At 42.7% G+C, this 26,426-nt stretch overlaps 1 protein-coding gene across 4 annotated transcripts in view; it reads left to right on the plus strand.

Annotated features, from left to right (window-relative positions):
* The window catches only part of ARHGEF28 (Rho guanine nucleotide exchange factor 28), a 314,186-nt gene that overhangs the window by 150,336 nt on the left and 137,424 nt on the right, over window positions 1–26,426 (plus strand). For all 4 annotated transcript variants that reach the window (XR_004624098.1, XM_034656360.1, XM_034656358.1 and 1 more), the window contains 3 exons: window positions 10,916–11,099; window positions 13,454–13,634; window positions 15,209–15,281. Coding sequence is in view for 3 of the 4 variants with exons in the window: in XM_034656360.1 (XP_034512251.1) it covers window positions 10,916–11,099; window positions 13,454–13,634; window positions 15,209–15,281 (438 nt within the window). In the remaining variant the exon portion in view is untranslated. The remainder of the gene's footprint in view (window positions 1–10,915; window positions 11,100–13,453; window positions 13,635–15,208; window positions 15,282–26,426) is intronic.

The raw sequence follows: 26,426 nt of genomic DNA on the forward strand, positions 1-26,426 counted from the left end.
AATGAATATGGATGCCAAAATCCTCAACAAGATCCTTGCTAATAGAATCCAACAGTACATTAAAAGGATTATCCATCATGACCAAGTGGGATTCATACCTGGGATGCAAGCATGGTTCAACACTCGCAAATCAATCAATGTGATACATCATATCAACAAGAAAAGACTCAAGAACCATATGATCCTCTCAATTGATGCAGAAAAAGCATTTGACAAAATACAGCATCCTTTCCTGATTAAAACCCTTCAGAGTGTAGGAATAGAGGGTACATTTCTCAATCTCATAAAAGCCATCTATGAAAAGCCTACTGCAAGCATTATTCTCAATGGGGAAAAGCTGGAAGCCTTTCCCTTAAGATCAGGAACACGACAAGGATGCCCACTCTCGCCACTATTATTCAACATAGTACTAGAAGTCCTTGCAACAGCAATCAGAAGACAAAAAGGGATCAAAGGTATCCAAATCGGCAAAGAAGAAGTCAAACTGTCTCTCTTTGCAGATGACATGATACTCTATATGGAAAACCCAAAGGAATCCACTCCCAAACTATTAGAAGTTATAGAACAATTCAGTAAGGTGGCAGGATACAAAATCAATGCCCAGAAATCAGTTGCATTTCTATACACGAATAACGAGACTGAAGAAAGAGAAATTAGGGAATCCATCCCATTTACAATAACACCAAAAACCATGCGTTACCTTGGAATTAACTTAACCAGAGACGTAAAGGACCTATATGCTAGAAACTATAGATCACTTTTGAAAGATATTGAGGAAGACATAAAAAGATGGAAAAATATTCCATGCTCATGGATTGGAAGAATTAACATAGTTAAAATGTCCATACTACCCAGAGCAATCTACACTTTCAATGCTATCCCGATCAAAATACCGAGGACATTTTTCAAAGAACTGGAACAAATAGTCCTTAAATTTGTATGGAACCAGAAAAGGCCCCGAATCTCCAAGGAACTGTTGAAAAGGAAAAACAAAGCTGGGGGCATCACAATGCCGGATTTCGAGCTGTACTACAAAGCTGTGATCACAAAGACAGCATGGTACTGGCACAAAAACAGACACATCGACCAATGGAACAGAATAGAGAACCCAGAAATGGACCCTCGGCTCTTTGGGCAACTAATCTTTGATAAAGCAGGAAAAAACATCCGGTGGAAAAAAGACAGTCTCTTCAATAAATGGTGCTGGGAAAATTGGACAGCTACATGCAAAAGAATGAAACTTGACCACTCTCTCACACCATACACAAAAATAAACTCCAAATGGATGAAAGACCTCAATGTGAGACAGGAATCCATCAAAATTCTAGAGGAGAACATAGGCAACAACTTCTATGACATCGGCCAGAGCAACCTTTTTCACGACACATCTCCAAAGGCAAGAGAAATAAAAGATAAAATGAACTTATGGGACTTTATCAGGATAAAGAGCTTCTGCACAGCCAAGGAAACAGTCAAAAAAACTAAGAGACAGCCCACGGAATGGGAGAATATATTTGCAAAGGACACCACAGATAAAGGACTGGTATCCAAGATCTACAAAGAACTTCTCAAACTCAATACACGAGAAACAAATAAACAAATCATAAAATGGGCAGAAGATATGAACAGACACTTTTCCAATGAAGACATACAAATGGCTAACAGACACATGAAAAAATGTTCAAAATCATTAGCCATCAGGGAAATTCAAATCAAAACCACACTGAGATACCACCTTACGCCAGTTAGAATGGCAAAGATAGACAAGGCAAGAAACAACAATTGTTGGAGAGGATGTGGAGAAAGGGGATCCCTCCTACATTGTTGGTGGGAATGCAAGTTGGTACAGCCACTCTGGAAAACAGTGTGGAGGTCCCTTAAAAAGTTAAAAATTGAACTACCCTATGACCCAGCCATTGCACTACTGGGTGTTTACCCCAAAGATACAGACGTAGTAAAGAGAAGGGCCATATGCACCCCAATGTTCATAGCTGCATTGTCCACAATAGCCAAATCATGGAAGGAGCCGAGATGCCCTTCAACAGATGACTGGATTAAGAAGCTGTGGTCCATATATACAATGGAATATTACTCAGCTATCAGAAAGAACGAATTCTCAACATTTGCTGCAACATGGACGGCACTGGAGGAGATAATGCTAAGTGAAATAAGTCAAGCAGAGAAAGACAATTATCATATGATTTCTCTCATCTATGGAACATAAGAACTAGGAGGATCGGTAGGGGAAGAAAGGGATAAAGAAAAGGGGGGTAATCAGAGGGGGGAATGAAACATGAGAGACTATGGACTGTGAGAGGCAAACTGAGGACTTCAGAGGGGAGGGGGTGGGGGAAGGGGATAGCCTGGTGATGGGTAGTAGGGAGGGCACGTATTGCATGGTGCACTGGGTGTTATACGCAACTAATGAAGCATCAAACTTTACATCGGAATCTGGGGATGTACTGTATGGTGATTAACACAATATAATAAAATAAAATTAAAAAAAAAAAACAAAAACAAAAAAAAAAAACTACCTGTGCTTGCAGGTTAAAAGGCTGATGGTTGAAGAGATAGGTGGGAGAGCTTGGGAAGGAGGTGGGCAGTGAGGCGGACAGAAGGGATGGGATGTTCTTGGGGAAATGACCATCCCGGATCCTTTGGCAGTGCTCTGCTCTGTGGGAGCCAATGAACTGTAAAAGGCTTTGTCTTGACTCTTTAAAACGTGGACCCTTATATGAACATGAGCCGACATAGGTAGAACGTCCCCACCCCCAGTTTTTTGTAATCCTCCCTAGGTTCTAGTTCATGATAATTCTCACATAGCTGCTTTCTGTGTCCTACATTTGTAGCTGTTGCAGCCTTTATTTTGCAGGTTTGTCATAAGACAGTGGGGTGTGTGTGTGTGGGGTGACTTATCAGGCTGACATGTGCAGAGTCCGGTGAGCCTGGGCCCTTAGAATTGGTGTGGCTGGCTTCCTTCTGCTCGGTTTCCTCTCTCATTTTGTTGACTTACTCAAGCTCTGTCTTTACTGCCCTTCTTTGTTTTTGCCATCTTTGCCTGTAAGAATTTGAGTTGGAGGTGAACAATCTGGGTTCAGATCCCTGATGCTCCATGTGGTACCTGAGTGACCTTGGACAATTGCACGATGGTGTCAAGGCTCAGTTTCTGCACCTATGAAATGGGGATAATCATGAAATGGGAATAATTATAGGCCTTACCTTGTGCAATGGCTGTCAGGATCAAATAAGATAATACGTGTAAGTTGCTTGATAAATGTTAGATGGACACAAGGAATATAAAGTCCTTACGGTCATTGGCACCTAATAAGAATGAAATAAAAAGGTGGTTGTGGTGGTTCATTTCTTTGCTTTCATTCATATGTGACAGCTGCCCATCTGGACTTCCAGTGAACTTTATTCAACCTCCCCACCCTCAAATCGCATCCCAGGTAGGGAGCACCTTCAACACCTACTTCCTGTTTGCTTTATCCCATCTCTTCTGTGCTCACCAGAATATCCCTTGCTGGGTGTCCCCCTCGTGCTGAAGGATGGGATGAGACTTACTGGAGTTGTAACTCATACCCATGGGGTTGAATATTTCTCAGTCTAGCAGTTTGGACATGGGGCTCTGGCTTCCACTGTAAGGGCAGTGAGTGGATCCTGCCCAGCTATAGATGAGAAGTCGGTTTTCTGATCAAGGTTCAGTTCAGACTCTCAGTGCCATTGCCAAGATATGAGGAGTCTACACTTGTTCTGTTTGTCAATAATAAAATTAGACCGTGGGGTGCCTGGGTGGCTCAGTCTGTGAAGTATCTGCCTTTGGCTCAGGTCATGATCCCAGGTTCCTGGAATCAAGCCCTGCATCAAGCTCCTTGCTTAGCAGGGAGCCTGCTTCTCCCTCTGCCTGCCGCTCTGCCTACTTGTGCTCTGTTAAATAAATAAATAAAATCTTAAAAAAAAATTAGACTGCAGTGTATTTTCATTTGTCTCCCAACAAAACAGGGTTCCTTTAGGGTCAGTTGGGAGGCGTGGCAATTCCACAGGCTCCCCTGTGGTATGAGGGGAAAGAATGCTCAGTGCATAGTAGGCTGTCAGCAGACATCTAATGAATGAATAAATGCAAGCACGAACCAGAGCTTGAAGGAATATTAACAAATGATTTTAAAAAATCTAGCGCACAGACTGGAAAGTAGGTATGACGTAATTGTTGCTTATGGTGCCTAATGACTGCCTACTGCCCAGGTTGTGAGGCTGTAGCACATTTGTCTCAATGGGACATCTGGTATCTTACACAGATGCAGTTATAGTTCCTCCTAAGCAGACAGCTGGTTGCCTTTAATTATGCTTTTAAATTACAACCAGAGGAAAACCGTTTTGGAGTATATCATGTCTCTATTTAGTGACAGTTGTACTTTTTGTACGGAGAACATCAGACAAATGTTTGTTAATGAGAAGTCCCCCCAATACTGGCTTTCATCGTTCTTGACAACCTTGTCTCATATGGTATTTTCATTACGTCCCCCTGACACTCCTGGGTATTAAGCTGGGAAGATAACACTCTTCTTTTCCAGATCAAGCACCTTAAAATTTGAGAATTAAGTGGTCTTTCCACAGCTGCGTTTCTGTAAGTGTGAGAATCCACATCTTTCAACTCTTTTGTCTGTTTGCCTTTGCACTGTATGGTATTGTGTCTGGATTCTTTTTTTTTTTTTTTTCTAAATTTTTCTTTCTTTCTTTTTTTTTTTTTTTAAAGATTTTATTTATTTAACAGAGATGGAGACAGCCAGCGAGAGAGGGAACACAAGCAGGGGGAGTGGGAGAGGAAGAAGCAGGCTCATGGTGGAGGAGCCTGATGTGGGGCTCGATCCCATAACGCCGGGATCATGCCCTGAGCCGAAGGCAGACGCTTAACTGCTGTGCCACCCAGGCGCCCCTGTGTCTGGATTCTTAATATATTCTATTAATGCTCACATTGTATCGTTCAGTCTGGACATGTCCCCGGATAGTGAAGGCCAGAAACTGGATTGCCATCTTTGAGTTCTCATAAGGACTTTTTAATATTTCAATTGATACAGTACTAGTTCCGCAAGGTAAAGTATAACCAACCTATAAGAGATGCAAACTCCATAAAATGCATTCCAGCACAGTGTATTGCAATGTGAATTTTATGGAATGAAGCTGTGTGATTGATGTTTTCCCAGACTGGCAGTGAGGGTTGTAAGCTGAGTGTCTCAAATATGCCTGATGCAGAAAAGACATTTCAAGAAGCTAAAACCCACCCTTAGGCTCGTTACACTTCTCTTCCTCTCCCTTTGGCTTTACCACCCAGCCATGCCTGCCATGTTGGTATTGTGCTCCTTCGGGTGTTCTGTTTCCCTATCTTTCCTATGAACTTGTTGATATTTGCAGTTCCTTTTCTGGACTCAACAACCTCTGATCTTCTGGGTGGAGGGGTGATTTTTTTTTTTTTTATATACACCAAAGCCCTGATTAGACCACTTAAATGAAAGATGCCATAATACATGATCTCTCCTCCCATTTCATTGAGAGTCCTGAGAAAATAGGAGATTGTATGTGACACATACTCCCTTCTGCGCTCCGTAAAATTTTTGGCAATATTTTTTTCATTCTCTTCACTTCTTGCTCATCACTTTGGCATTGTTTAAATGTGTAAATTTTCAAGTTGTGATACATGAGGGAGGTTGTAAGTCCAATACTTATTTCTATTCATGGTCCTCGTGTCTATGACTAGAGCCGTAACTCATCACACAGTGGTTTCACAGGCCAGATATTCATTCCAAATGAAAGTGGGCTGGCAGTATGGTGTTCAAAGACAAGGGACCATGTCCCTCTTGGCATCCACAGGGGCATATAGTACTAGTTTCATTTAGTGTTTGTCTACTGAATGACTTAGATGCAAAAACTGAGACCGCCATAAATATGTGTATGGTTTGGAAACGAAAGTACAACTTACTTCAATGATTTGGATGTATGTGAGTTAAATATATTTTGTTCATAAACTTACAGTGTTGAATACGTTTCAGTGGCTCCACTCAGGTGTTGTGAAACATTAGTAAATCCTACAAAGTCGAAGTACTCCTGAATTAAACTGCATTTAAAAGCATTTGCTTCTAGATTATGTCCCTATCACATTTATCTTTAATATTTTGCTTTCAGTGTTTAAGGATATATCTTGGTTTGGAGCAAGTATTGTAGATGAAAAATAACTTGTGAAAGTCACAGACTTTTTTTTGTTATTCATTGGTGGAGTTTTTAGCTAATAGATCTTAAGAGATGATAGGGAAGACAGTGGTATAAAAAGGAAGCATAGATAGGTTATTTTGTTAACCACTTACTTAGAGAAAGTAGCAGATCTTAACCCTGGCATTGTATTAAAGTCACTTGGGAATCTTTAGAAAAAATTAAGGCTTGGGTCCCACCCCTGGAAATTCTGTTTTAATTGTCCTGGGGAGAGCCTTAAACGCAGCTTCCTGTGTGTGTTTCGCGGAGGGGGGGAGACCTGTGGTCACCATTGGACCCCAGAAGTAGCTACAGTCTCCTCCATTCATGGTCTCCTCTTTGTCCCAGAGAAATGACCCGAACGTGTAGAATAACCTTTTCCTTGCTTTTCCTTAAAGTTCTACTACCTATGTGTTCTTAAATAGTATGCCGTAGTTGTTCACTTTGTAAAATTTCATATTAATCAGAACATATTCTGTGCACTCTTTTGTGACTTTTCCGCAACGACATTGTATTTCTTAGTTTTTTTTTTTTTTCCTATGTTAGTCTGTGGTTTTTATTGTTGTTAGGACACTAGCGTGATTATACTGCAGGTTATTCTGTCATTGGTGGATGGTGAGATCACTTCTGTTTTTGGACAATATTACATTTTTATGTACGTTTGCTGCTGCATACAAAGCATGTGTTCACTAGGGTTTATATGTGGGAATGGAAATGCTCAGTCAGTGAAGACTCCAGTTTCTTCAAATTTATTCGATGACGGCATTGTGTTTTCCAAAGCGTTTCTGCTGATTTACATTTCCTGTAGTAGTGACTGTGAGTTCCTGAGGGCTTGATAATTTATTTTTCAATCTTCTGCTATCTCTAGACCTTGTGAAGCGATGGTGGTCCCAAATTTGGACTGAACAATATATAAAATCACTTTCCTTTAGCAGCTGTTTCAGCTCCTGTGTTAAGCGCTCTGGGAGGTCCCTTCATGGGTGCTGTATTTCATGGATGCTTGATCCTCAGTAGGTCAGGGCTGGGATGAATACTCTCAGGACCTTGGGTCTTTGATGCAACTGCCTTACTTTCTGGGCACAGAAACTGAGATGTGGCAGAACGAGAGGCATGGGCTTTGAGCCTCCTTCCCTGTCTGGGTCAGATGAGCCTCCCTCTGTGCCGTGATGGGAAATGCTGATTGAATGGCCCAGCCTACTTACTTCTTCTTTGTGTCTGGGTGATGTTGCTCCTGGGATGTGACAAGTCATACCTGCTAATGTTTGCCATTAGAACAATTACAAGTAATTCTGTTTTAGTAACATTAGTTCACATAACTCCTGGCTACACAGGCTGGCTACACAGGAAGAGACATATTTATTTGGTTAAAAATATATTTTAAACACCCCCCCCCACTTCTGCCAGATTGTATAACCCCTTTTCACAGCTTGTTTTCCTGACCGCTGTTAAGAATCTGAAACTCTGTAACAAGCAGAATTATTTATATATGTCATGGTGTTTCCTCTTTCAGGCTGTTTGCCTGATTCTGGGCTCTGAACTTTCATACTGAATGAGAAAGCTCTCTCTTGAAACATCTTGGTCAGCTTCTTACTTGTTTTCTTCACACATCAGAAGATCCTGTCTCCCCTGCCTTCCCACCTTCCCAGAAAGTGGATAGATTGGGAGGGAGGGAGGGAGGGAGAGAGGGAGAGAGGAACCGTTTCAGCAGTGACCCGTTCTTTCCCGCAAGTTTGCTGTTCTGCCCTGTGAACTAGATGTGAGATCTAGGAGGAATTGGGGAGCTGGACTAGCAGAACAGGCCTAGAAAGTATTCCAGAGGAGGAAGCAACTTCTCCTGCCACCCACACTGTCAATCAGGTTGAATAGAGTGAACTCCTCCCCAGGGTCAAGGATATGTGGGGTACTGCCCCAGGCAGTGTAAGGAGTTCCATTTAAATGGTTGACCTCATACTTGCCTTTACCAATAGTTTCATTTTAAAAGGAAATGCAAAAGGTTTTGGTCTTTTTCTTGGAAGAAAATTGTATCCCATAGAACCATGCAGTATTTCTTAGCAGATTGAGATTGGGATCTGTGACTTAGAAATTCCGTTCGAGGGTGGCTGGTCATGATCTCATGCTGACATACATGTTGGGGAGTGTACTTGTGAATTTGTGTTTTTTTTGTTACCTGATCCTAACCAGTCTCCTCCTCGTTATTATTTAAGAAGGAAAAAAAAAAAAAAAAGGAAATGTTCTCAAGCATGCCTTGTTGGGAATCTGTTAAGCATGAAAACCCTACCTTCTAATAAAATGAGTTTAAAGGTCAAAAACTTAAAGGGTAAAATAAAGATAAGTTCTTCAATAGCCGTTTGAAGATATCAGGCGTATTATGCAGCTATCTGGCAGGTGTGCCCTGCTGTGTGTTTAGATGTTTTGGCATTTCAGATGTCATCTGACAGGGGGCAGGGGGTCTGTGCTGTGTCACACAGACAGGTGATGGAGCAAATGCACGGTGAAGTTGGTGGTATTTCACTGTGAGGGCTTATTTACATGTTTGAAATATAAGACTTCACGTTCTTGATCTGGATAAAGAAATAATATAAACCACTAAAAATGTGAACTAAGCAGTTTTCTTCCGCATTTGTTCAGTGGGTATTTTCTTCTGTTTGTTTCAAATTAGAGTGTTGTGGGATGCTGGCTCCCCAAATAGCATCCCCACAGTCTGTGGGTGAGACAAAGCTGAGCTAACTGCCTAGCGTGGTTAGGGAAACTGCCTCCGTGGGGCCTCGGTGGCCTCTTGCAGGGGGAGGGCAGGGTTGGAGTTTACTGAGTACCTGAAGGTTGGTTTAATGGTGGTCTTCTAATGCAGAAGAGTGGTCCTGGGCAAGGCAGGGAGTTGGATTAGGATTGGACAGGGGTCATGGTATAATAAAGATTATAAAGATTGGTGCTGCTGATGCTTTTACAGGAGATTTGATGGGTCTTGAAGGAATGATGAACATAGAATCATTTGCCCAGGGAAGAGTTTCCTGGAGTAGTAAAGTTATGCTAATGAAGACAGTGGAAAAGTAAAGTCGTGTTAATGCAGACTGCCAACTGTGTGAAGAAGCAGTTAGTTTTTGTCCTCAGTGTCCAGACTCTGAGAATATATAGTAGTTTTTGTTCACAGATTTTAGTCGAGGTATCAGAGGTGGAACTAAGAATGACAAATGCTCCAAATAGCAGCTGCAGTCATATCCCGAAAGTTCACTTTCATAGGTACTCATCAGGGGAAGAGCCCCCTTGGTCCTATATTCATTCATGCATTCATTCTGTATGCAGACATTTTTAGACACATACATGTGCCGGGCACTATATTGGGGTAGAAGATGGATGGGATCCCTCCCCTTTTCCTGCAGTGCAGTACAGTGTGCTCTAGACATCTTTGCCATTAAAGCTGCAGCCAGTAACATTTTTTAACCTGAGAGTATATGCAATTCACATTCTCATCACATGCTTATTCCAACAGATCTAGATTGTTAGGAATTGCAGGTTTAGTTTGTGAAGATAAGAGTTGTTTTAAGGTATGTCTTGATGTCTGGGGAGTTCACGGGCCTACCTTTTTTTTTTTTTTAATGTAAGCAAATTTATTCTTTTCCCTATTTCCAGTGTAATATTTATCATGAGCCAGCTGTGTTCCGGGCACTGAGTATTGCAGTAGAAATACAGGTGTACAAACTGTATGCAAATAAAGCAATTTGAACATACACAAAGAATGGAGATTTTAATAGTTGCCCTTCAATGCCACAAATACTGGATGACTTCAGTTGGTCAGTATTATGTTAGGTGTTGAGAATAATAAAACCCCTCAGCCTGGACAGTGATATACTCTATAAGGTAAAAGCTGCAGACAGCACCGTGAAAACTCGGACACACGGATTAACCAAGAGCCCTTTGTCAAGGACCATGTGAAGAGGCATGGGCTGAGTTGTCAAAGCAAAGCACTAGGGGGGTTGCCAGCCCTGAAATAATCCCAGAAATCTAATAGATGCACCCAAGCACCTCCGTGAAGTTGGAGAATGACCGTGGTCGCAGGTTTTCTGGACGTGGGAAACCATTTCTGTCCTGGCTTCTCATTGGGCGGGGGGGAGCACCTCTGAGGGTGAAGAGTGGAAGCAGGGACTCCCTCATGGTTGTGGCCTCCGAGAGACTGCCCTCCTGAAGTAACAGCATGCCTGTCCTTCAAGGGCAGCTGGGTGTGTTTCTGCAGGATGGTGTGCTCCTCGCGCTTGTTTTCCGGGGCTGACTTTACGGCACATGTGAAAGGCGATGTGCATGTGTGCTGTAGTGAGTGGAAACAGCGCTGTACCAACAATGGGCAGGCCAGGCCCCAGCACCTCCTGGCTACCTACATTGGGACAGATCACTCGGCCTGTCCACAGCAGTAAAATGGAGGCGCCTGGGTGGCTCAGTCGCTTGAGTGTCCTACTCTTGATCTCATTCACTTCAGATCTCAGGGTTGTGAGTTCAAGCCCCATATTGGGCTCCATACTGGGTGTGGAGCCTACTTAAAATAAGGTGTTTGGATTAGATGCTTTTAATGGTTCCTTCCAGTTCTGACCTTCTTACTATGTCTAAATCTATGGTATAAGAGATAAAACATATGAGACAAAGTTTTTTAAGTGAAAGAACTAATACCGTTTGTTTTTATTCTCAGTTTCTTTATGCAGAGAGTCTCTTCTACACCTGGCTATGAGATGGGGCCTACCTAAGCTCTCTCATTTCCTCTTGGGCCTCCCTGGGGGAGCTCAGGCTTTGTCTTTACCCAACGAAGAAGGTGCCACACCATTAGACTTAGCCTTACGAGCCGGACACTCCAGGCTGGTGGAAGACATCACAAAGTGAGTTTGGCTACTTGATAGATTTATTCTCTCTTGATTTGTTTCTATAAAGTGTTCCAAGTACCACGGGAGAGTGGAAACAACGAGACCACAAGCTAATGTTGGTTTATGGTTTACCATTGGTACTCTATACTTTATACCTGAGCAGATATACAGATAATATTTGGTATCAACATTTCATGGAGGGGGAGTTAGGGAAAAAAACGTCTTGAAGAGCTTCGTAGGGGACTGCAGTCAAGAAAAAAGTTGGGAAATAATAGCCTAACCCCTACTTATCTTTCAGGTATCACCTTAAATAACACTGCTTCAGAAAGCCATCTGTGTTAGGGTCTTTAATGATTATGATTAATTTACAGTATGGTGATTAAAATTATTAATTCACAGTATTAATCATAATTTATCATTTTAAATATAGTCATCCTTTGTTACCTAGGTCTCCGTCCTGTATCCTCTGAGGGCTGAAAGTATTTGTTTACCCACTGCAGTATTTCTAATACAGGTTCAGCCTATAACACTCATTGAAAGAATACAAATTTTTGTTGAATCATTAACAGACAAACCCCAAGATACGATGTGGTTATTAGGATCTAGTGAAATAATGTGAAGGAAATAATAAAGCAAAAGAACTATAAGGTTTGCTGTGTTCGTGATGATTATCAGCATTTTCAATGAATGAGGAATGTGTGGTTTATTACTTAGAATGGTTTAGATTGGTCAATCTTGTGAAAAGGGGATTCATGTATAGTGATTTCCTTTAAAGGTGTTAAAAAATAAATGGGAAAGTACCTTGAAAATTACAAAGTACTACATAAATATCATCCGAGTATTATTATATGGTATGTCTTGATGGACTGGTTTTTCTTGTTTGGCTCCTGAAACTCAATGTAATTAATTTATGGTTTTATGGTACATAATGGATATTGGAGTACAAGTTAGAACTTTCTGTTTATTTTTGTTCTACTGTGGTCACATGACCACCAACCAAGGGAAGAGTGCCTCAAAAGGAATTGTCCTTTTCTTGGCTCTAACATGACCCCACTTGCTTGGCCCAAAAGGCCAAGGCAGGACTACTTTCTTTGACTTAGTCATTGTGGATGGTTCATTGTTAGATCAAAGTCCTGGCTGACTTTGTCTTGGGTGGCTTAGTACCTTTCTACTGTCTCCAGGACTGGAAGATAATATGTTCTTTAAAAGTTTGCACGGCTAACAGATCTATTCATGAATGGTACTAGCAGTAGACTGTCAGCTAAATTCTGAGTATATGGTGAAGCTTCCATCTTCTAAATCAATAATGATCTTTTTGCTCAGGCTCAGAGTCTGTTTACTTCGGTGGCATGTTAGCATGGGGAGTTGTTTTCTAGAAGATTCTAGTAATTAATATCAGGAGTGTGGGAAGATGCCCCAAATCTTAAGAGTGAAGGATCTCTCTTGATTGTTCCATATGAAGGAGATAACATTTGTTTGATTGGAAGTAGATTAAATATTCGTGAAGTGTACATTCATTAATAAAATGGGGTCATGTAAGAAGAAGAAAGAGGCATAGAGCTAGCTCTGTGAAGTAAGGAACCTGGGAGCAGTCGTGGGGACGTGACAGCATGGTGAGGTGGGCTGCTGTCTGGAAGCACTAACATTTTCCTGCTAATGCTCCTTTACTGTTCCAATTGCATCACCTTGTGAACCATTCAGAATATTATACTAACCAGGAAACCTACGTATAGCTAATAAATGTGCAATTGTTGCTGGCCAAAACAGAACAGAAAGTAAGTTTGTTTTCAAGAATTTAGTTTGGGAATATTGTCTCTTTGTTTATGGATATTTTCAAGCATACAACAAGATCAAATGTGTGCATGTTTTAATTTGCATGATAAAATGATTTACAACAGTGGACCATTGTGCTGTGAATATCCCACTTGTTTGTAACATCCAAACCTCACCGTGATCCCCGGAGATCCTATCTGTTTTCCACTGTAATCACCTAATAAGCTGTCGGCTGCCAGCTAATTTGTTCTACCACATGTGATCCCGTTAAAGCAAGAGGCATCTTTCTGAATTAAAAATAGAATGAAATATTGAGGTAAAATACTATGTTTAAAAGTCATTAGTTTCATTAGTTCTGTAAATACCTGTAAAGTATGTAGCGTATGTGAATAGCTTCTCAACTGGCATCTTTCTAGGTGGAAGACGGTGGCTTTATTAGCATCTGTTTACATGATCTTAAGTACGTATTGTCAGTAGATGGTGTTCATGGATTGTTTTGCCAGTTGGGTTGGTAATACTGGGGGCTCTGAGGGTGGTGGGATCTTAGGGTTGATGTCTCCGAAGCTGCCAGTGGGTTTTGATTTGTAACATTTCAGTTTCCAGGGCAGACGATCCCCAGGCTTCTCCCGAGTACAGCTCAGCCAACAAGGCTTCCTGCAGTATATTCACTCATCAGAGACGCTGACCCTGACGCTGAACCACACAGCCGAGCACTTGTTGGAGGCAGATATTAAACTCTTCAGGAAATACTTTTGGGACAGAGCCTTTCTCCTCAAGGTGTGTGTCTCTTCATTCTAGTATATAATAACTCGTACTCCTTGTGAGTACAGACTGCAAACTCATTATTTTGGAAACCATGTTTTGGAGGGTAGCAATTTTTTTTTTTTTTTTTTTAGATTTTATATATTTTTGTCAGAGGGGGAGAGAGAGAGCACAAGCAGGGGGAACGGCAAGCAGAGGGAGAAGCAGGCTCCCTGCTGAACAAGGAGTCCGATGCAGGACTCGATACCAGGACCCCGGGATCATGACCTGAGCCGAAGGCAGACGCTTAACTGACTGAGCCACCCAGGCGTCCCCTTAGCTATAGCTACAGTTTTCAATCATGTTTTAGTTCTCTCCTCATAACACTTTTTCCTGTTAACCAGAATGTTGAGAATTTAGTTCTAGAACTTGGCTAAAATTAATAAGACAACTTGGAAATTTAAATGTCCTACAATTGCATCCAGATTTACTCAAAAGAATAAAAATTGTTTTCATACACCCCATTTACCAAAAAAAAAAAAAAGTATTTTCCTGTTTCAGTTTTGTGTTGTAATCAGGAAGCAGCATTCCCTGATGCCCTTTTCAGGCAAGCTTGGCAATTACCCTCACCAAAAGACTAGGGTTTCAGGGTTACGGCTGACCCCAGGACATCACGTGAGCTGCTTGTGTTTGGCCCTGTGCCTACGTGGTGAGACCTCTAAGGACCCTAGGCACTCAGGCTCCCATCTCTTAGTGCCTCCCAGTATGTATGTGGTCTGGTCCACCCTATAATTCCATGGTGGGTCCTAGAAGAGACAATATTGCATCTTGGGAGTAAGGCTGGTGGGAGTTAACAGCTACAAAGGGTAGGTGAGTGGGCACTTGTTTCCTGGCCCTTTGTGGTTTGGTGAAATGTGGATATTTTCATTGTTTTTTGTTGCTGTTGTTACTCTGGCCTCAGGATGTTGTTCTGAAATGGTCAAAAGCAAGGCACTTGATACACTGAGTTTAATTAATAACATGCCCATGAAGGTTCAGGGGCTGGGCTGTTTGTATGGCTGCCTGCCCAAGTTTGCCCATATGTTCGTTTGGGAACATGTGTGGATGCCGTCTTGGGCTGTTTCACCGTTTGGCACATCAGTATATAATTCTGTGGCTCTTCATAGTTCACTGGCCGTGCAGTAACCATTTGAAAAGAAAATGCAGAGAGCTCCAGGAGGGCACTCTGTCTCTGAGGCCCTCAGCTTGGTCTCAGCCAGGGCAGCTTGCTGGCTTGCAGAGCAAGGCCCACGCTCGTTCTGGGTCCTCCCTGTGATGGGGGTCCTGCCCCCCCCCACAGATCCCTGTGTCTTACGGCATGGGTAGGGGTTGCTCAGGATGGGCACCTGCATAAACAGTGACTCTTCTTTACAGTTTCAAGATTTTCTGTTCTTCTGTTCCCTCTTTGGTTCTGAATGTCCTCCGGGCAGCTTTACCCGCCCTGTCTTTCCAGACCTCCCCAGACTGTCTGGCCTGTCTCAGCTCCCAGACCCACGTTTGTGATTTCCATCTCCTTGTCACGTATCTGAAGCCTCTGACTGTTTTCACTGATTTTTTTTTTTCCTTCTTAGGCTCTAGAAGATCAAGAAGCCAGGCCGGAGGAAAGACGAGACATGCCGTCCAGTGCTGCGGAAGGTGAAGAAGGTACACAGGCTCCTTCCCTACACTGAGGAACCGGGAAGGTGCTCAGGACTGACACGTTTGCTGGTGGTTGAAGTGGGTAGTGAAGCACAGCAGGGACCAGGGGACTCACAGACAGGATCAGGGATGTAGGACACAGGGACCCTGGCTCCTCTGACAGTGTGGAACAATGTAAACTGTTTCCACTTTTTATTCAGTTAGCATTTACTGAGTGTTCTTGGCCAGGCCCTGCGCCAGCTCCCCCCACCATCCGGCTCTTAAGGGTACTCTCCCGACTTAAGAGTATGCTCCTCACGTTCACATTTGCTGTGTTCCTTCCAGGCTGTCCTTCATCGGCCTGTGGTCCCTCAGCTCCACCTTTGTGGAGCCCTGCTCTGCCCTGGGCTAGTCAGTCTTGAAGGGAATGGAGATTGTGTAGGTGTTGTTGCCATGAGATACAGAGATGACCTCTGGCATGCAGGGCTGAAGGCAGAGGGTGCTGGACGTCCCTCAGGGTGCAGACAGTCATACCCAGGCCAGGTTGTCCTGCACAGTTGTTGACGGTCCTCATGGGGCTTCGGAGACTGAGTGAACATACCTACTTGTGGGAGTCCACAGCAAGAGGCATATTCTTAATAATGCATTATTGAGGGATGCCTGGGGGGCTCAGTCAGTTAAGGGTCTGCCTTTGGCTCAGGTCAGGATCCTGGGGTTCTGGGAGCGAGTCCCGCGTCAGGCTCCCTGCTCAGCGGGGAATCTGCTTCTCCCTCTGCCTGCCGTTCTCCCTGCTTGTGCACTCTCTCTGACAAGTAAGTAAATTTAAAAAAATCTTTAAAAAAATAATGCATTATTGATCCCTCAGTGTTTATAACACCCAGTTCATCTGCAGGAATCCTGTACTCTTCTTTATTTTCTCCAATGTGGCAGTTTATCTGGGCATGCCGTCTACTTCATTTCACGTTTTTTTCCCCTTTTCCATATACACATAGGTCTGATCGTTCACAAGTCTTCATGATAGACACAAGTTTTGATTCTGGGGAGCATTCTTACCTTTATTCTTAAATAGTTCTGACTTCTTGAACAGATTCTGATTTCATGTTTTGTTTTTCATTTTTATCCCAAGTCTTAGTAATTGTAGGAGTCTGACTTTGTCATTATGTCTTATAAGGTAGTTAGGGCAAACGTTTTATATATTGAAATCCATATTATCTGATTATCAATTATTTCCTTTTCCTTTATATTTTAGAATATTTTTTATTTTTTGAAATTACGTGTGAGGATAAGGTTATACATATTAAGGTATGGTTACATTATTCAGTTTCAGGAGAGTGGAGGGACATCGTGAACTATCTGTAAAGGGACAGTAGTCTGAGAGGGCTGAGAAACCCCCATGCTGGATGCTGGGGTTAGTGGGAAAAGATAGGACAAGACCGTTGTGATTCTGCATGTATTTGGCAACATAAACGAGTTGTTGAAATACAACAGGTAGTAAAATCTTAAACTCTTGGCCCCCATGTTTGTTAAAAAGTAGTCTTGGATAAGGAAGATTTGTAGCAAGTTGTTGGAAGTCTGTGTGGCCCATCCCTCCTGTGCACACTCCTGGGTTAAGCTCAGCAGCTGGGTTTGCTGTTTGATCTGGACCTGCTTGGGCCCCTGTGGGGTTGCCCTCACGCCTGTGTTCTGTAGATGATGTGCTGGTGGCTCTGAGGGAGCGGTGGCGGGTCCTGCCTCCCGAAGGAGGCAGTGGGTCGCTTTATGCTTTCTCCTAAAGACCTGTAGGAGAAACCTCTTTCTGGTTTCACGTCAGAAGTGCTGCCTTCTCCTGAACATTTGGCGTGCTTTTAGGGCTCTAACTGTAACTTACACGGTGTTTTACTTGGAGCTGGTTGACAAAAACACACAAAAACTTGGTGCTAAGTTTCTGGCCTGCAAATGTGTAGGGTACTGTTAACTGTGTTTTTGTGTGACCCTTATTTATGAAGCTCTCATCCTTGCTTTTTTTTCTTGTGATTTTTACTTGTGTGTTTTCTTCGCTTCTAATCCACCTTTAAACTAATTTAGAGCAAAGTAGGGTCTGAATAAGTGTTTAAATTCTTGCCCTTAAGGGGCTAACAGTTGGGATTGGGGCAGAAAAACAAGCTGCCCCAGTGCATTATGATAAGTACAACAGGAGTCATATGCAAACCATGCTGTGAGAAATCTGTGGCGTGTGATGGTGGAGTGGTCAGGGAAAGCTTCCTGGAGGAGGCGACGCTGGAGCTGTGATCCAGTGGAGGGAAAGAAATTCCAGACAATGGAAATGTACACAATGCAGAGTTCTGAATCACATGATGAATTGAGGGAGATGCAGGTCATTTTGTAGTCCTATTGATTAGGGGCGTGTGTGTGTGATCCCAGTAACACAGCCTTGGGAGGGAGGCGTATTACCTGGTTTGTACACAAGGCAAGGAACTGGGACTCCAGCCTGACAGCTGTGGGAGCTGTTTCAAGCAAGTTAGGTTAGATTATTACTTTCAAAAGTCACTGTGAGAATGTGGAGAGTGGTTTGGAGGGGTCAGCAGCATTTGTGGGGGTGGGGGGAGCACTGATGTAAATAATGTAGAAGAAGGTCTGCACCACAGAAGTGTAATAATTGTGGAGAGGTGGGGACAGATCGGTACTGCCCTGAAGGTGGAGGATGTCACGTGGGTGTGTCAGTGTTGAGGGAGGAGGGCGATTCCTCCAGTCCTTGTGTTCTCTAACTGGGCTAGACCTCACGAGAAGCAGGATCATGACAAAAAAGGTACCCCATTTTAGATGGGTTGAGTTTGATGGGTCTAGGAGCAGCTAAGGTAATACACCTGAAGTCAAACAGTAAGCAAAAGATAGAAACTCAAGTGCTCCAACTTCAAATCATTAGTGTGTGTATTGTATAGACCTTCTAGGCAATTCTTTGATTTGTATATTCTTGGAGGACACATTAGAAGCTGTTTGCAGGTTCCAGCAGAGGGCAGTATTCAACTAAAGTGAAACGACTCAGTTTTTGTCCATTCCTAAACCTGTAGGCAACTCAACAAAGCATTTTGAATGTCAAAGTCTGCTTTATACCCCTTCTTCTTTAAGCCCCAAAAGCGAACTTTCCCTTTGTGACCTACTAGAAGATTCTTAAGAGATCATATTTTTCTGTTCCTCTAGGGGCAGTGAGTGGAGGGGGAAGCCCTAAGCTTGTATCTGTGACTGCCATCGATTAAAAGATGAGAGCGTTGGGGCGCCTGGGTGGCACAGCGGTTAGGCGTCTGCCTTCGGCTCAGGGCGTGATCCCGGCGTTATGGGATCGAGCCCCACATCAGGCTCTTCTGCTGTGAGCCTGCTTCTTCCTCTCCCACTCCCCCTGCTTGTGTTCCCTCTCTTGCTGGCTGTCTCTATCTCTGTTAAATAAATAAATAAAATCTTTAAAAAAAAAAAAAAGAGAGAGCGTTATCCTGGAGATGGGCTTTACTGTCCCCGTTAGTGTGATAAATGGTGTCATTATTGTCTGTGAGCCAATTATGTTTCCATAGTTTCGTAATTGTAATCATACTCCCAGAAGATGGGAAGTTACGCCAAAAAGTCTTCTCATTTTTAAGCTGCCCAGATGAATAAGCTAATTATTAGTATCCATCCGCCAACTGACTCTTTTATCCCTTGCTTTCTTTGCTCCTGTTTGATCTCTTATTCTAGGATTTCCTGAAGAACATTGTTCAAAATCCCAATCTTGGGAGATGCTTTGAAAAATAAGGATTCTTTGACCAAATAAGTTAAAAATGCAGTCTATGAGACCTCCATTCCTTGGGGAAATTGAGAATACATTTAATGTTTTGCAGCTTCTAGTTAAGTCTTGCAGTCATGACTCCTGTGCCACATTATGGAATAGTTCTCTAAGTGGTTCACGCGAGAATCCCCCTTTAATGGTTCTTACACCGTCTCATGGAGGTGGTCTGGGGAAGGAACATGGGGGATGCTGCTCTTCCTCATCTCTACTGCTCCTACCTTTCCTTCCTTTTCACCACCACCTGGGTCCTTGCCATCCATTCGTAGGGTAGTGGTGATGCTCGCCCCGGGAGCTGGGCGTGGGAGGTGTTGGTAGAAGTCCTCATGGTCGTCATGGATACTGAGAACACCCACGTCTCGCCACACCCCATTATACTTTAGGATGTTTTTTGGGAGGCTCATGACTGCCTAGAGTCCCTGGGGCCGTAAAACAAACAGAACCATCGCAATACCATTGACCATTACAGGACTCCATTTTGTTGTATATTCTTCAGTAGTTAAAAAAACAAAACCAAAACTGTGTGTGATTTGCTGTCTCAACTTCTGTGTTAATAGTCCCTCCCCCCCCCTTTTTTTTTTTTTGGTTTCTCTCCATTTATTATGTTCCACATTTTCATTAGCAAGGAAATGGGGAGGGGAGCATGACTTGTAGTCACAAAGGACAGGGGGCAGAGTCCTCTTCCGTGATACTGAAGCAGGAGTTCCCCGCAGGGCACAGAGGCTTCCTCTTCATGACCCCGTGAGAAAGGTGGGAGAGTCTGTGGATCCAAACACAGGGCACAACCTAGGCAGGCAGGTGGGAGTCCTGCAGGCTCACTGACTTATCCATTCAGTGAGTGTTTCAGTGATCATTTGCTGACAGGCAGTGTTCTAAGCACTGGTGACATAGCAGCAACCGAACAGGCAAAGGGAGAAACCCTGATCTCGAGGAGCTGACTTTTATATAATTGCCCTTCAGTATTTGTGAAGTGTCAGGTACTGTTCTAGGTGCTGGGAATGCAGCTGTGAGCTGAGCAGAGTTTGGGCATGCATGCGTGCCCATCATGGCGTGTGCTTGCCAGTGGTCCCTGAGAGGGACATTTCTGGGTGTCGGGAGTGTATTTTCCCAATTTTATACATGAGGAAGTGGCAGCACAGAGAGATCACAGAACTTGTCTGAGGTAAGGCAGCTTGCCCAGGCAGTCAGAAGGTCAGGCAGGTGCATTCTCTTACCTGTCACCCTGTAGACTATCCACCACCCTTAGGTAACAGAACACTTAGCCAGGTGGTCTTGGTGCTGCTGGTGGAGAGTTCTCTCCAGTATTTGTGTGACGGAGAAGTGCAAAATTGGAATCATTGCCTTGAAATGAGCTTTCTTCCACATGGCTGACCTGTCTCATGAAGTTTTTACAAGCAAGATTTATGGCCCACAGGCACAGGCATGTCTCGATGACACACACCGGCTACAGGCAGACTCTGCTAAAACCTCAGCTCTGCCATGATCTGGCTTTGGAACATTGTGCAGGTTATTCAGCTGTGTTTCCTTTTGTGCAAAATGGTGGCGTTAGGTGTATCATTTAATACTTCATAGTGAGGCTTAAACGAGAATATACGGTTAGAGCCCCTGGACTAGTATCTGACCATCGATGCTTGGCCACTGTGAAGCACCATAGCAGTGCTAGCTCGTTATAAGTGCAAGTTGTAGCATGTGCTAGGGTGGATTTTGTGGTAATCATGCATGTGTTGGGATACCACGACGTAGCTCTTCCTGTCACAGCAACGAGGTGAGCCGATTTTTTTGTTTGAACGTTCTTTAGATGAGGATGCAGCCCTTCTCTGCGTACTCTGGGTGAGTGAAATGTGAAGAGGGAGTTGGGTGGGGGGCGCTCCTTCTTGAGTATCTCCTGTGAGTTATTGGGAAAACAAGAGGGCTTTTATCTATGCAAGATTTCCTTCCCAAAATTCTTCCTTTTAAATACTGTAACTGAATGCTTTTTTAAGAAGTGTTGAATATGGTTCCAGTGTCTATCAAGATACAGGTCCTTTACACCAGGATGGTGGGGACCTGAGGTGTTGGGGATTTCAGGCCAGCAATTAGGCTGTTCTGTGGGGATGGTTACTCAGTTGGATGCAAAGTTCTTATCTTATCCCAGTATGGAGTGTCCATCCAAGGTCTTGATCAGCATTGCTTACCTGAAAGTCAAGTATTTTGGCATTTTCAAGACAGTACAAATCATATCCAGGGAATGTACTTGCCCGCCCTGGGACGTGATTTGTAACTGTTCATTTTATCTCACAGAGCAGCTCAGCTTTTTCTGGGCTTCCTTTAGAGGCTGACTTTGCCAATCTGCTTTCTCCTCCTGACCAAGAAGAGAGCAAGTTTCATCATCAAAGGGCCAAGGATAAAAATAGGATATCAAGTTAACATGATGCTCATTTTGTTTATTATTATAATTCTGGTATTTTCTCACACATGAAGAAAAATTCTTCTCTTTGCCTCCCCAATTTATCAGAAGAATCCTAGTTTGAGCTGGAAAGAATCTCGGATTCTTCAGACTCATCTAGATGTAACAAACTCTGTTCAGATGTGATACAGATACTGGGTCCAGCTGGGTCAGATCCGGAGGCTGGAGGCAAGGACTAGCAGTAACGGAGCCTAATTGTATCAGGAGTCTAATACAATTGAAATAAGCTTAAGTTGAAAATATAGCTAAAGAGTTTCTTTCCTGAGTTGAAATAGAATTTTTTTTTTTAAAGATTTTTATTTATTTATTTGACNATTGAAATAAGCTTAAGTTGAAAATATAGCTAAAGAGTTTCTTTCCTGAGTTGAAATAGAATTTTTTTTTTTAAAGATTTTTATTTATTTATTTGACAGAGAGAGTCAGCCAGCAAGAGAGGGAACACAAGCAGGGGGAGTGGGAGAGGAAGAAGCAGGCTCCCAGCGGAGGAGCCTGATGTGGGACTTGATCCCAGAACGCTGGGATCACGCCCTGAGCCGAAGGCAGACGCTTAACGATTGAGCCACCCAGGTGCCCCTTAGTTGAAATAGAATCTAAGTGGGAAGTCAGAGGGTCAGAAAAGTATTCACAAAACAAAATTGAAGGTTGTTTATATCTTTCAAGTATGACTTGCCTCATTTTATTCAAGCAGTTGAGTAAATCAGGGAAATTACATCATATCCTCTGTGAGATGTCATGATTTAGAGCTGCTTATGTGATCGTTGTACCCCAATTTTTGGGCTAAGCATATCTTTTTTCTCCCACAGTAGTAAGTTCTTCACTGTTTGAGATTTTATGGGGAGAGGGAGAATGCACACTGGAGATGTAAACAAAATAAAAGAAACCCAAAATGATATTATAAAAACATATTAAGCGTATTTACCATATGACCCAGTAATGATACTCCTAGACAGATAAGCAGAATGAAAACCTCCATCTCCATAATAACATGTGTGCAGATGTTCATAGCAGCATTATTCATAACTGCCAAAAAGTGGGAACAACCTAAATGTCTGTCAGGAGTGGGTATACATAACATGGTCCAGCCACACAGTGGAGTGGCATTTGGCCAGCAAAAGGAATGAACTACTGATAGATTAAACATGAATGAAACTTAAAGATTATTACATTGTAAGAGAATCCTGATGCAAAAGACCATATATTGTGTGAAGCCATTTATATGAAATATCCAGAACAGATAAATCTGTTAAGACAGAATGAAGATTGATGGTTGCATTTGGGATGGGGGGACAGTTGGGGAGAAATGGGTAGTGAGTGTTAATGGGTACAGGGTTTCTTATTGTGGGTAATGAAAATGTTCTCAAATTGTCCTAATGATTGCAAAACTCTGAATATGTCAAAAATAATTGAATTGTACACTTTAAATGGGTAAATAGTATGATATACCTTAAAGCTGTTAAAAATATGCATGTAGAGAAGTATATTCTAAAATATTAACAGTGGTTTTCTTTTTCTATTTTCTTAATTATTTTTTTGTGGCTCAAAAAAGTGCCACAGTAATTTAAAGTATTTTAAAAAAAGATGTCAGATTCTTTTAGAAAGGATGTGGAGTGCAAATAAGAAAATTATATTGTAAATAACACATTTGGAGTTGCTTTAGGGCAGGAAATTTCTTCTCTCCCCTTGATGTCCTCTCCCTGGCTGATCCTGTGCTCAGCAGGGACACAACAATGCTTGTTCACTTGAATGGACTGTTGGGGCTCACAGACTAATGGGGCTTATGCTGATAATTCTGCAGATAATTGCCTTATCCTTTCTCCCAGTCCATATTTGTTCTGGGAAGTCCAAAAGATAAGTTTTTACTAGTATCCCCACTTTTAGGAAAAAATGGAGTAATTGAGGCACAGTATTAAAATAGTCTCTGAGTTAAGAGTAGGGGAGTTTGTCAAATTTGTTCCCTTTGCCAATTTCATTCTCTGGGATTTGTGAATTGGACATACACACTAGAATAAAACATTCACGTGATAAATTAAAGCGAAGTTGTTAGAAGGGAAACACCAATGCATAATTGGAAAGGAAAGGGTGGTTTTGGGGCTTAGCAGGAGGGGTGGGAGGAAGCAAAGGGAAAAGCATTCATCTGTCTGATCAATCTGGCAGTTCAGAAGTTGTGATAAACAGTGCTGGTATTCAAAGTGTTTGAATTAGTATTTCAAAAAAGCGAACAACTTTCCCTTCCCTGTCCTGACCTAGAGCTTGCCTAATGATCCACTACATCTCATCAGCTATTTTGGGTCACCAGATTGAGGTGGAGAGAAGCATTTATTCAGTGCCTTTAATATGCTAGGCACTCACTTGGCACTGGGGATTCACGTGTTGGGCCAAAATCAATTTGGACCCAGCCTTCCCAGAACTCAGTCTGTTGAGAGAAAAGGATCCATTCAAAGGCTCTGCACCACTCTCAGTTCCTTTGGGCCTTTGTGGAGGAGGCAGCACGAGCTGAAAGCATGACCCTCGTTTTTCAGTTGTACTTTTGATGATGCCCTGCCAATCTAACCCTGTTGTGAACTTGATTGTGGACAGCTGAACCTGAACCAGGAATGAAGCGGCAGTAGTTGTCTGGCTGGCTCTGATCATGGTGGTTTTTTTTTTTTCCCCCTCCTTCCTGGAAGGAGTCAGATGACACAACAAAGGGTAGTTAAAGGAGAATAGGACCATCCTGTATTTTCAGTGTAAGCTTTTGCTTTGTGTAAGTGTAGCCTCTGTGGTCCCATTTTTCAAAAGGGGATGGTAAGACTTAACACTAAGTTGAGATCTATTAGGCTAATCTGTTTCTTAACAAACACTGGTAGTAATCTTAGAGCTACTTAACCGTGTTTTTTGAAAACCCAGTTTCCTGGTGCAGTGTCACTGGTGAACATGAATATTAGAGATTATTTATTGTTCCATTATAGTTTGGCAATAAGAAAACATGTTTATTAAGTTTGGTAAATCGGATTTAGAGGGGATAATCCTTCTGGGTGGGCTGTGCAGGCAAGATTAATAGGCCTTTAAGGCAGAATAGTTTGAAGTTACTGATATCATTATCTGTCGGAGGTTGCTATGGCAATGAGTGGTTTGCTTGCACTATGCCATTGGTGTTACAGTAGAGTGAGTGTAAAAGGATCCTAGTCATTTAGCAGAAACTCTCCTCGAGCAATTTGATTAAACTGCGGTCAAATGTGCCAAATTCTTAAAAGCTCTAGGATGTAGTTGTGTATTGTCCCTTCATTAAAGATGCATTATTATTCTGAATCTAGGCACTGTCACAAATATTTTTAATAATGTTTGCATAAACGTTTTATAACTTTGAAAGCTATTTTTAAACTTATGAAGTACAAATTTTATAAACACTTGTCTCTTTTAGTATAGTTTGTGGTAGTTGCATTAATTAGATTATACCTGAAACAAAAGAAAAATGCAGTAGATGATAGGGAAAACCGCAGGCGGACAGTGTGCAAACAGTGAAATTTTCCAAATGGCAGGAAGCTGGGATCTGAACACACTGCCATGGTGATCCGGCTTCTGTTACTGCAAGCTGGGTGTTCTCAGATGCTTTGGCCTTCTGCATTAGCGCGATCTTGAACAAAATGTGTGCTATTCCTTTTCATCAACGCCCTAGGTACATAATTCTTTAGAAACGGAGAATCCTGAATTCAAGAGCATATGGTCTGGAACAGCTTTAAAGGAATATTTTATAATAGCAAAATAAAAATGTGTATGACTCTCTTGCTGTCTAGGCAGAAGTGTCTGTTGAAACTTGGGTTCTTGTTACCCTCCCTTTCTTCACCATCTTGGTGTTCTTTTCCCCACCTAGCCAACTTTTAGGGTTTGGGTATGTGTGTTTCAAAACAAAATCCCTCATATTTTATATAGGTGTTTCCCATCAATTTCTGCATCTGTGCAATGGGGCAGAAAGCTTTATGCTAGGTTTTGAATTTTGGCCCTTGAGCAGCTGGCTTTTGAAGGGTGAAGCTGGTTCATTTTGGCATTCCGAGTGCTGACTGCGTTGTTCTGCAGACGTTACTCTGCTGCCACCTGGAGGCCCTGTGTGGGGTGTGCATTTAAAGGTAGGTGGGGGGGTGCCAGCGAGCAAAAGCTGCCCAGGCTGAGAGTGTTCGCGTGTCCTTAATCCCTGTTGATGTCAGTTGACATGACCACGTGAAACTGAAGCTATTATCGTTTCATTTTAAACTATGGGGCTAATAAGGATTATGCCTTCAAGAGCAGGAAACTACTGTGGAGTATAAATATCTATTAACTTGTTAGTAAATGCAAAGTCTCTGTTATGCACATTTTAAAAAACCCATCAGGACAGTGAGAAAGTTGACTTCTCTGCTCTGTCCTTGCCTTACTGTGACTTGTCAGGGAAGTAACTTACACTTTTTCTAAGCAAAAAATGGATGAACTTCCTAGCTTTGGTGCCTGGCAATGAGAGGAGCTTGAATAAATCCAGCCTCCGGTGACTTCAGTTAATGGGCTGGCAAAGTGGAGTGGGGACTATGCTGGTCAACTAGTGGGGCTTCCCCAGAATCGGCATCAGGCGGGGCAGCTGAGGGGGCCAGAGGACGCCTTGGGCCCACAGTAGTGTATATGCATACAATCGTTGGTGAAGATTCTTAATTATCTGCCCTTGCTATTAGTGTCCAATGCTTATTTTCCCCAAACCTGCTTTTGGTGGCTATATATCAACAACAGTGGCTCTTGTTTACGGGCAACAGAGTGGGAAGAGAACCAGTCAAGACCCAGAGAAAAATACCCCTTAAATGAACCTTCCTGTTTAGCCGAGAACATCCTGACCACTAATATTTCCAGGAAAAGCTTTATTCAGAGAAAGGGTACCCGGTGTGCCTGGGGCCTGCCCGTGCTCAGCCTGGCACCATCTGCGGTGGGAGCCTGAGGG

Source organism: Ailuropoda melanoleuca, chromosome 3 (assembly GCF_002007445.2).
Source record: "Ailuropoda melanoleuca isolate Jingjing chromosome 3, ASM200744v2, whole genome shotgun sequence".
In the NCBI taxonomy this organism is placed as follows: domain Eukaryota; kingdom Metazoa; phylum Chordata; class Mammalia; order Carnivora; family Ursidae; genus Ailuropoda; species Ailuropoda melanoleuca.